This window comes from Hyla sarda, chromosome 7 (genome assembly GCF_029499605.1).
Source record: "Hyla sarda isolate aHylSar1 chromosome 7, aHylSar1.hap1, whole genome shotgun sequence".
NCBI lineage: Eukaryota > Metazoa > Chordata > Amphibia > Anura > Hylidae > Hyla > Hyla sarda.
Window position 1 is genome coordinate 59,540,889 of NC_079195.1, and position 12,500 is coordinate 59,553,388.

The window sequence follows — 12,500 nt, forward strand, 5'->3', positions numbered from 1 at the left end:
ATATATATATACACATACTCTTTCTCAACCGGCTCCAGAAAGTTAAACAGATTCGTAAATGACTTCTATTAAAAAAATCTTTATCCTTTCAGTACTTATGAGCTGCTAAAGTTGAGTTGTTCTTTTCTGTCTAAGTTCTCTCTGATGACACCTGTCTCGGGAACTGTCCAGAGTAGAAGCAAATCTCCATAGCAAACCTCTACTACTCTGTGCAGTTCCTGAGACAAGCAGAGATGTCAGCAGAGAGCACTGTTGCCAGACAGAAAACAACAACAACTGAACTTCAGCAGCTGATAATTATTGAAAGGATTAAGATTTTTTTAATAGAAGTAATTTACAAATCTGTTTAACTTTCTGGAGCCAGTTGATATAAAAAAAAAAATTTTTCCCCTGAAATACCCCTTTAATATTTCTACAGATGGGAAAATGCTTTAGTCCGTTGATGGCCGTGGTTTGGGGGCTTCTGATGTCTTAAATGGGAACATGGCGCGTATATGCAGCACCGTGGTGTGAAAACCAAACAATCTTTTTTGTTTTCACTGACACTTTGGTCAACACACATTTTGCGAAGTCTCTACAGGAAGCGCAAACAAGTATACATTAGTGTGTGTAGTGTCCTGCTGTGTCCACGACACCTGCCCAAATAGCCTGGTACAATTTATCGGTTGTATGTGACATTTAGAGGAGCACTAAGAACCATGCAAGTGTAGGTTGTGATTGCTAAAGCAGCAGAGGTGACATAGTGACCTTTAATTAAAGGGGCACTCCACTGGGAAAAAAAATTCTTGTAAATCAACTGGTGTCAGAAAGTTAAAGGGAACCAATCATCAGATTTTACCCTATATAACGCTTGGTAAAGCGTGTTATAGGGTAAAATCTTTCTTTTCACCATTCCCGGGGGACGCTCCTGCCCCCAGTGATGGTGAAGATATGAAGTTATAAACTAGTCACCACCGCCGCCGCAAGTAGTCCCCTGGGCGGGGCTCCTCTCACCTACTCCCGTTCTTCGGCCGGGAGCGACGCCCCCCTCCGCTTGATTGATGTGCCGCGTCATTGTTCCGCTCACTGAACGGACGGAGCAGAGCGATGACGCGGCCCATCAATCAAGCGGAGGGGGCGTCGCTCCCGGTCGAAGAACGGGAGTAGGTGAGAGGAGCCCCGCCCAGGGGACTACTTGCGGCGGCGGTGACTAGTTTATAACTTCACATCTTCACCATCCCTGGGGGCAGGAGCATCCCCCGGGAATGGTGAAAATAAAGATTTTACCCTATATAACGCTTTGCCAAGCATTATATAGGGTAAAATCTGATGATTGGTTCCCTTTAAACAGATTTCTAAATTACTTCTATTAAAAAATCTAAACCTTTCCAGTACTTATCAGCTGTTGTATACTACAGACGGAGTTCTTTTCTTTTTGAATTTCCTTTCTGTCTGACCACAGTGCTCTCTGCTGACACCTCTGTCTATTCTAGGAACTGTTCAGAGTAGGAAAAAATCCCCATAGCAAACCTCTCCTGCTTTTGGACAGTTCCTGAGATGACATAGATGTCAGCAGAGAGCACTGTGGTCAGACAGAAAGGAAATTCAAAAAGAAAAGAATTTCCACTGTAGCATTCAGCAGCTGATAAGTACTGGAAGGATTAAGTTTTTTTAATAGAAGTAATTTACAAATCTGTTGAACTTTCTGACACCAGTTGATTTTAAAGAAAATGTTTCCAGTGGAGTACCCCTTTAAAGTTCACCCACACTACACCCAATACACAGATTCATAGTGAGGGTAAACCGAAATAAAAGGATGTCAAACTTGGGCTTCGTTCACATTGCCATTGTGCTCCGTCCTGTTAGGGGTCCGTTCGGCTCTACTTTTTTTTTGTGTGTGTATATGGCCCAAAAAAAGGGGGGGGGGGGAACACAACGGACTCCACTGGGTCCCGACAGATCTTATTGACTTGAATGTGGTCCATCGGGGATCCAATAATTAACCAGAGTTAACTGGAGAGTAGTGCATGCACATTTTTTATTTTTTTACTTTTTCTCCGCTAAATTCTCGTCATTCCAACAGACTTGCCAGCAGCGCTCCGTATAATGTGAATGAGCGGTAAATACCCGCTGAATCCTCTGTTGTTAATATGTAAATGTCGTCCTTTGCACAATGAGGACTCAAACCCATGGATTTGTGATACTAACATATACCATTGTGTAGAGTAGGAGCTCCACAACACACATGTGAACATAGCTTAAAGTGGTACTCCGGCTCTAAGACATTTTATCCTCTATCCAAAGGATAGGGGATAAGATGTCTGATCGCGGGGGTCCCGCCGCTGGGAACCCCCATCATCTCTCATGCAGCACCCACCTGTGTGCTCCACGCAGCACTGGAGGCTCCGGGTCTGAAGCCTCACGACTACGGGGCCGGAGTATCGTGACGTCATGACCCCGTCCCTGTGTGATGGTAAGGTAAGTTCGTTATGTTTACATGTGTGATATGGCGCTCCATTCGGGAGTTTCTTTACCAATGCTAAAAACTGGGCAGGGCGGAGTGTGTGACAACAGACAACAATGGATCCGGACAGGTCCCATTCACTTTGATGTCCATTATTTTGCAGGGTTTTTCTTTCTCCACTAAATTCCCATATTTGTAACAGAATCAGCAAACAGGGTTCTTAACGCTAATGTGAACACGGCCATAGGTGTCCAGCGGACAGTCTCACACAATAATAAACAGCCTGGGACAACATACACACCTGATTGCTGTCAGTCACTGATTAGGACCGCCCCACTGGACTCCTTAGTTATACTGATTCCTTTCATATAATGTCATCTTGCTCAGCTCCTCCTGCTCTATAACCTGACACTTGCATTTTCTTTCCCTTTATAAACAGAACACATGTTGCTCCAGTTGAACAATATGTTCAAAGGATAGGGGATAAGATGTCTGATCGTGGGGATCCCGCCACTGGGGACCCCCGCAATATAGCATGCGGCATGCCCCCTCCCATAGACCTACATTGAGGGAACAGGGCGTGACGTCACACGGAGGCATCACGAACTTCCGTTCCTGTGCTTGGGACCCAGACCCTCCAGCGCTTCCGTACCAGAAACAGGTGGGTGCCGCATTCTATATTGCGGGGGTCCCCAGCGGCGGGACCCCCATGATCAGACATGTTATCTCCTATCCTTTGGATAGGGGATTAGATGTCTAGGGGTGGAGTACCCCTTTAAAGGAAAATCAGTTGATGCTTACTGTTCCCGGATCTTCGTTTTTTCGTATATGCTAATTAGGTGCTAACTGGCACAGGCGGCGTAACTGGCACACTGACGTCAAGGCCGCAGCGCCGCCCAGCTCATCAATATTCCGTCCCTCCCTCCGCCTCTCCCTCTTCTCATTCTGTAATGAAGAGTGAGGGGAGGAATATTGATGAGCTGGGCATCGCTGCAGCGGGCACAGTAGGCATGAAACTGATCAGCGTCCCCCGCAGTCAGTACCGCTGGTTAGTGCAGGGGGAGCAAGCTGACAGTTTTCCTATAACATCAGGGAAGTCTTTCACTAGTTTGGGGGCCTACTGACTTTTTCCTGACAGATAATGTAGTAGAAAGACCGGTTGGGCACTTTCAATGCCTGATCCTTTTGTGCTCCCTACAAACTAGCGCTTGCATGCTGAGCACGTGTGTAAAAGAAGGTGAGTGGTGTCAGGACCTATTTTTAAAGGGGTACTCCGGTGGGGGGAAAAAAATGATTTCAAATCAAAGGTGTAAATTACTTCTATTTAAAAATTTTAATCCTTCCAGTACTTAGCAGCTACTGTGTGCTTCACAGGAAATTGTGTAGTTCTTTCCAGTCTGACCACAGTGCTCTCTGCTGACACCACTGTCCGTGTCAGGAACTGTCCGGAGCAGAAGAGGTTTGCTATGGGGATTTGCTCCTGCTCTGGACAGTTCTTGACTAGGACAGAGGGGTCAGGCTAGAAAGAACTACACAACTTCCTCTGGAGCATACAGCCGCTGATAAGTAGTGTTGCTGGCGAATATATGCAATTCGAATTATATTCGCAAATATCGCATTTTTTCTGCGTTTTTTTTTTTTTCACAGTGATCATCCCTCTCTGCTTCCAGCTTGTGTGGTCTAAAGAAGGCTCTAATACTACTGTGTGAGACCGGTGTGCGAATATTCACATATGCAAATATTCGCAAATATTAATCCCTCCCTTCTGCTGCTTCTATCCAGTTACACTGGTATACTTGCTATAAAGTTATAAAATTTTCACATATGTGAAAAAAACACGAATATTACGAATATGCAAATTTAGCGAATATATGAGGAATATTCGTCCAAATATTCGCAAAATATCGCAAATTCGAATATGGCCTATGCCGCTCAACACTACTGATAAGTACTGGAAGGATTAAAGGAGTAGTCCAGTGGTGAACAACTTATCCCCTATCCTAAGGATAGGGGATAAGTTTGAGATCTCGGGAGGTCCGACCGCTGAGGCCCCCCCACGATCTCCTGTACGGAGCCACGACAGCCCGCGGGAAGGGGGCGTGTTGACCTCCGCACGAAGCGGTGGGCGACACGCCCCCTCAATACAACTCTATGGCAGAGCTGAAGCGCTGCCTTCGGCAATCTCCGGCTCTGCCATAGAGATGTATTGAGGGGGCGTGTCAGCCGCCGCTTCGTGCGGAGGTCGACACCCGCTATCTGGCCAGAGAGATCGCAGGGGGCCCCAGCGGTCGGACCCCCCCGTGATCTCAAACTGATCCCCTATCCTTAGGATAGGGGATACGTTTTTCACCACTGGACTACCCCTTTAAGATTTTTAAATAGAAGTAATTTACAAATCTGTATAACTTCCTAGCATGAGTTGAATTGACAACAACACATGCACGCTTGTATGAACCAGTCATACACGCGTGTGGGGAGTTCATTAGGGCTGTTTGACAGCTATGGAAAGTGTATGGCCAGTGTTGGTGGGACAGCCCATGTTCCTATAGGGCAGTGGTGTCCAAACTGTGGCCCTCCAGATGTTGCAAAACTACAACTCCCAGCATGCCCGGACAGCCAACGGCTGTCCGGGCATGCTGGGAGTTGTAGTTTTGCAACATCTGGAGGGCCACAGTTTGGACACCACTGCTATAGGGCATATGGATGTCATATAGGGGAGGCCATCACTTGAAGCTCTTCTCTATGTTGGACAGGACTGTGTAAATGTAATTCTACCAGCAATGCCAGGCTGAGGCCTCTTCTGGCAGCCGGTCACCTAAAGATCGTCTGAGATGATAATGGCTGTCCCATTAACCCTTTAGAATGTGGATTTTCCTCCTCTTGGTAGTTACTGTGAGCTTCTCGTCTTTGTCTGATACTTGGTTGTGCGCTGTCAGTCATTGTGGGGAGAGCGAATTTATAGATGTGGCCGATTTAACAAGATGTGAATGAATTAGAACCATAGTGAAACGCATTCAAGGTCTAGGAAACCTCTCCTAGAAGCGCTGTGAGAATAACACCGCATCCTGGTACTCGCTAATGGCAATTCAGTAGGATCATAGCTAGAGATGAGCGAACTTGCAGTAAATTCGATTCGTCACGAACTTCTCGGCTCGGCAGTTGATGACTTATCCTGCATAAATTCAGTTCAGCTTTCAGGTGCTCCCGTGGGCTGGAAAAGGTGGATACAGTCCTAGGAGACTCTTTCCTAGGACTGTATCCATCTTTTCCAGCCCACCAGAGCACCTGAAAGCTGAACTCATTTATGCAGGAAAAGTCGTCAACTGCCGAGCCGAGAAGTTTGTGACTAATTGAATTTACTGTAAGTTCGCTCATCTCTAATCATAGCCTCTGGCTTTTGTGGTGGGAAGTGATTGACAAGAATACACACAAGTGTGTCCTGGTTACCATGTCTATATGCACCCGCGCCATTAAATGGGGTACTCCGGTGGAAAACTTTTAATTTTTTAAATTTTTTTTTTTTTAAATCAACTGGTGCCAGAAAGTTAAACAGATTAGTAAATGACTAAATTAGTAAAAAATCTTAATCCTTCCAGTACTTATTAGCTGCTGAATACTACAGAGGAAATTATTTTCCTTTTGGAACACAGAGCTCTCTGCTGACATCACGAGCACAGTGCTCTCTGCTGACATCTCTGTCCATTTTAAGAACTGACCAGAGTAGGAGAAAATCCCAATAGCAAACATATGCTGCTCTGGACAGTTCCTAAAAATGGACAGAGATGTCAGCAGAGAGCATTGTGCTCGTGATGTCAGCAGAGAGCTCTGTGTTCCAAAAAGAAAATTATTTCCTCTGTAGTATTCAGCAGCTAATAAGTACTGGCGGGGGGTGGGGGGGGGTGGGATTAAGATTTTTCAATAGAAGTAATGTACAAATCTGTTTAACTTTCTGGCACCAATTGATTTAAAGGAGAAAAAAATAAAAAATAAGTTTTCCTCCGGAGTACCCCTTTTAACATTTTGGTCTTTGTTCTTTTCTCACATTTAGAGACACATTACTAGGGGGTAATGTGTATGGGGTTCTGGTGAAGGTTGGATAGGATGGATGCTTATCATTTATAATAAATATATTTGATTTATATAATATATATATACACATACACACACACATACATACATACAGTACAGACCAAAAGTTTGGACACACCTTCTCATTCAGAGTTTTCTTTATTTTCATGACTATGAAAATTGTAGATTCACACTGAAGGCATCAAAACTATGAATTAACACATGTGGAATTATATACATAACAAAAAAGTGTGAAACAACTGACATTGTCCCTCATTTACTATTCTAAACCCGACCTCTTTTGTCGGGTTTTTTTGTCGCAACTTTGTCTGCGCCATGTCGCAGACATCATGCGCCAGTCTGCGACACGATGCAACATTTTTTCCCGACGGACCCGATGTGGATTCTCCCAAACCCGAAAAAGGGGCGTAACCCGACATTTCTGAGCTTTCCCACGTATTTATAAAGGTTTCCAACCCGAATTTGTTGAATTGTTGTGGATTTTTTCCCGACAGCTCAGAGGAGTTGGAAACCAAAACCAACAAAACCCACGTGCGACAAACAGGATGCGACATAATAATAAATACCAGGAGAAAAAAGCAGTCGGGTAAGAAAGCGAGATAGACTTACAACCCGATTTTCTTAGTAAATGAGGGCCATTGTGTCATATTCTAGGTTCTTCAAAGTAGCCACCTGTTGCTTTGATTACTGCTTTGCACACTCTTAGCATTCTCTTGTTGAGATTCAAGAGGTAGTCACCTGAAATGGTTTTCACTTCACAGGTGTGCTGGTGTGGAGGAGGAGGTGTGATGGTGTGGGGGTGCTTTGCTGGTGACACTGTTGGGGATTTATTCAAAATTGAAGACCTACTGAACCAGCATGGCTACCACAGCATTTTGCAGCGGCTGCTATTCCATCCGGTTTGCGTTTAGTTGGACCATCATTTATTTTTCAACAGGACAATGACCCCAAACACCTCCAGGCTGTGTAAGGGCTATTTTACCAAGAAGGAGAGTGATGGGGTGCTGCGCCAGATGACCTGGCCTCCACAGTCATCAGACCTGAACCCAATCCAGATGGTTTGGTGTGAGCTGGACCTAGTATGACCAAATATGTGTATCACAGTATATAACAGTATTCCCCCCCCCCCCCAAATCATGTTCTACCCCCCAGCCCCAATCCCAGCGATGGAACTCACTGTACGCCAGTGGTCTCCAACCTGCGGACCTGCAGCTGTTGCAAAACTACAACTCTCAGCATGCCCGGACAGCCGTTGGGGGGGGGGGGGAATTCATATCGACAACCGGTATTGCGGTATGGGGGAAAATTCATATCGTACAGCCCAAAATTTCGGTATTCAGTATGTACCGGTATACCGCCCAGCCCTAGCTGGACCGCAGAGTGAAGACAAAAAGGGCCAACAAGTGCTAAGCATCTCTGGGAACTCCTTCAAGACTGTTGGAAGACCATTTCAGGTGACTACCTCTTGAAGCTCATCAAGAGAATGAGTGTGCAAAGCAGTAATCAAAGCAAAAGGAAGAACCTAGAATATGACAGATTTTCACACTTTTCTGTTATGTATATAATTCCACATGTGTTAATTCATAGTTTTGATGCCTTCAGTGTGAATCTACAATTTTCATAGTCAGGAAAATAAAGAAAACTCTGAATGAGAAGGTGTGTCCAAACTTTTGGTCTGTACTGTGTGTTTATGTGTTTGTATGTGTATATATATATATATATATATATATATATATATATATATATTGTGTAACTGAAACTTTTTACAATACCTGACTGAGTGATGTGCAGGATAACCGGGTACGCCAGTTTTTCCCAACCAGAGTGCCGGCAACTGTTGCAAAACTACAACTCCCAGCATGCCCGGACAGCCTACCACGGTTTTTGGTCCGGGTGAAAAACCATATACATTTTTTTTTTTTTTTTTTTTTAAACATGGGAGTCGGGTTCCATCCGGTTTTCACCATACGGTTTTTGACTTGGAATTTCAATCAAACAAGTGAAACTTTATTCATAATGTAGTGAAAAGTTAAAAACGTATACTTATTTTTTTCTTAAACGGATGCGGCCGGACATCATTTTTCAAACCGTATACGGATTAGAATTTATACACACATTTTGATACAGTTTAGTCCGGTTTTGAGGAATCCGTTTTTTTAATCAAAAACCTGATATGGGAACTGTATTGTAAAAACGTGATGTGAACCCAGAGGGAGACTGCACAATGAATCAGACATGTTAGGCTGGGTTCACACTACGATTTGAACTACGGCTCCCGTATACGGCTTGGAGGAGGGGTGGGCGGGGCTTAATCACGGCGCCCGCACTCAGCCGTATTCGGGAACCGTAGTTAATGCATGTCAATGAGCCGACCGGAGTGAACCGCAGCCTCTGGTCGGCTCTTTTTCGGACCTAAGCGGTTTCCCGACCGCAGGCAATAACGTGGGCTGAATGCGGGCGCCGCGATTAAGCCACGCCCACCCCTCCTCCAAGCTGTATACGGGAGCCGTAGTTCAAATCGTAGTGTGAACCCAGCCTTGCAATGAACGGGTAGATGTCATTTATCAGCTGTATACCTAATGTGAGTAAACCACATTCATAATGGCAGGCCTGTGACGTATATGAGGCATCCAGGGAGTGAAGGGCGGAGAGCGATCTCATGTCACAGCTTGGGTGAGATGTTGAATTTCCAGGGACTTGAAATTCCAGATAGAACTCTAAGTGCCTAAGACCATTGGGTTTACTGTACAAACACTTCTACAGTCCATAGCATTATAGCTTAGAGCAGTGTTTTCCAACCAGGGTGCCTCCAGCTGTTGCAAAACTACAACTCCCAGCATGCCCGGACAGCCAACGGCTGTCCGGGCATGCTGGGAGTTGTAGTTTTGAAACAGCTGGAGGCACCCTGGTTGGAAAACACTGGGTTCACACCACGTTTTTGCAATAAAGTTCCCATATCAGGTTTTTCATAAAAAAAAACGGATTCCTCAAAACCTGACTAAACTGTATCAAAACGTGTGTACAAATTTGAATCCGTATACAGTTGTGAAAAATGAGGCCGGTTGCATCCGTATTTTATTTTTTTTAAGAAAAATAAAAGTATACATTTTTAAAGGGGTATTCCAGGCAAAAACTTTTTTTATATATATCAACTGGCTCCGGAAAGTTAAACAGATTTGTAAATTACTTCTATTAAAAAATCTTAATCCTTCCAATAGTTATTAGCTTCTGAAGTTTTCTGTTTAACTGCTCAATGATGATGTCACGTCCCGGGAGCTGTGCATGATGGGAGAATATCCCTTTGCATGATGGGAAAATATCCCCATAGGAGCTGGACAGCTCCCGGGACGTGAGTCATCAGAAAGCAGTTAGACAGCAAACAGCGACTCAACTTCAGAAGCTAATAACTATTGGAAGGATTAAGATTTTTTAATAGAAGTCATTTACAAATCTGTTTAACTTTCCGGAGCCAGTTGAGATATATATATATATATATATATATATATATATATATATATATATATATATATATATAAATATAAAGTTTTTGCCTGGAATACCCCTTTAAGTTTTCACTCCATTATGAATAAAGTTTCACTTGTTTGATTGAAATTCTAAGAAAAGAAAAAACTGTGCAAAGTAAGAAACCGGACGGAACCGTACGTATACAGTGGTCCCTCAAGTTACAATATTAATTGGTTCCAGGACGACCATTGTAAGTTGAAACCATTATATGTTGAGACCAGAACTCTATGGAAACCTGGTAATTGGTTCTGAAGCCCCAAAATGTCATCCAAAAATAGCAAAAAGTGAGGATTAAAGAAAAATAAGTAGATGACTTATACAGATAAAGCAAATCCTTACATATAAAAGTAAGAAAGATCTGCTGGGAGCTGTAAATCACTGTCTATGTCAGTGTTTCCCAACCAGGGTGCCTCCAGCTGTTGCAAAACTACAACTTCCAGCATGCCCGGACAGCCGTTGGCTGTCCGGGCATGCTGGGAGTTATAGTTTTGCAACAACTGGAGGCACCCTGGTTGGGAAACAATGGTTTATGTAGAGGACAGGAGCTTCTTCAGGGTCCTGTACAGTACACAATGTCCCAAATGGAGCCACCCTTACTTGGTAAGTAAGTAAGTTCCTCCCTGTACTGTAGGGGGCGCTACCAGACAGACAATCAGTCCATGTACTTCAGTAATAGAGGTGATTTACCAGTAAAATGCCCATTCTGATTGCTCAGTTCCTCCAATTGTGACAGGTTTCACAGATCTGGACTGTTTGTACATTGTATGTTGAGTCTGGTTTAAAGTTACGATGGTCCAGAAAAAAACATTGTATGTTGAGGCCATTGTAAGTTGAGGGATCACTGTATACGGTTCTGTACGGTTCCCTTTGACTCCCATGTTAAAAGAAACGTATATGTTTCAATACGTTTTTTCACCCGGACCAAAAACCGTGGTAGGCTACAGTTTTGGGTACGGGAGAAAAACTGACAAAACCGTACAGGATGTGAAACGGACACAACCTGATGCATCTTTTGGTATACGGTTTTCAATGGAGAGTCAATGTATACGGTTTTCAATACGGTTCCGTGCGGTTTTCAAATTGGAAACATATACGGGAACTATATTGCAAAAACAGGGTGTGAACCCAACCTTAGTGCCTAATGCCACCCAGCCCATTTATTCCGTTGGGTGTGAGCGTCACATTATATTGGAATCCATTCTCTGGCAATGTCGCTAACCTACTGTTTACTATGTCTTTCAGGCCCAGAATAAAGAGACTGGAATATTGGCTGCAGCAAAGGTCATAGATACGAAAACTGAAGATGAACTTGAGGATTATATGGTGGAGATTGAAATATTGGCCTCATGTGATCACCCGCATATTGTTAAACTGCTGGATGCTTTCTATTATGAGAATAACCTGTGGGTAAGTGGGGCAGGAATGAGAAAGGACTACTGCTTACTGTATAAGGCTACATTCACACTGCCGGAAGTAAATTCGATTCGTCACAAACTTCTCGGCTCGGCAGTTAATTACTTATACTGCATAAATTAGTTCAGCTTTCAGGTGCTCCGGTGGGCTGGAAAAGGTGGATACAGTCCTAGGAAAGAGTCTCCTAGGACTGTATCCACCTTCTCCAGCCCACGGAAGCACCGGAAAGCTAAACTCATTTATGCAGTATAAGTCATCAACTGCCGAGCCGAGAAGTTCGTGATGAATCGAATTGACTGTAAGTTCGCTTGTCTCTAGTCTCCGGCAGTGTGAAGCCCATTAATTTTAGGATTGAGAGAAGACGGAGAAAAAATAGTGCTTGCACAGTCTTTTTTTTTTTCCAGCCTTTTTTCTCCAAAAATAACAGCGGCTATAGAATACAATGGGGTCCATCGGGACCCCTTATTTGCCGGTATGCTCCGGCAAACTGCAAAGAAAAAAAAAAAAAGAGTCTGACTGCAGAATTTACCGGAGCATAACGATAGTGTGAAAGGGGCTGAAGACTGACATTCTAAGTGAAATGGTTTGGTCCTTTTCCTGTCTATTTTGGAAATGCAATTTATACTTAAAGGGGTATTCCAGGAAAAAAAAATGTGTATATATCAACTGGCTCCAGAAAGTTAAACAGATTTGTAAATTACTTCTATTAAAAAATCTTAATCCTCCCAATAATTATCAGCTGCTGAAGTTGGGTTGTTCTTTTCTATCTGGCAACAGTGCTCTCTGCTGACACCTCTGTTTGTCTCGGGAACTGCACAGAGTAGAAGAGGTTTGCTATGGGGATTTGCTTCTTCTCTGGACAGTTCCCGAGACATGTGTCATCAGAGAGCACTTAGACAGAAAAGAACAACTCTGCTTCAGCGGCTCATAAGTACTGAACGGATTAAGATTTTTTTTAATAGAAGTCATTTAAAATCTGTTTTAACTTTCTGGAGCCAGTTGATTTAAATAAAAGAAAGTTTTCCATCGT

General features: G+C 43.7%; 1 protein-coding gene across 2 annotated transcripts in view; it reads left to right on the plus strand.

Moving 5' to 3' along the window:
* The window catches only part of SLK (STE20 like kinase), a 117,606-nt gene that overhangs the window by 31,052 nt on the left and 74,054 nt on the right, over nucleotides 1-12,500 (plus strand). For both annotated transcript variants that reach the window (XM_056529166.1, XM_056529167.1), the window contains exon 2: nucleotides 11,300-11,464. In XM_056529166.1, the coding sequence (XP_056385141.1) occupies nucleotides 11,300-11,464 (165 nt within the window). The remainder of the gene's footprint in view (nucleotides 1-11,299; nucleotides 11,465-12,500) is intronic.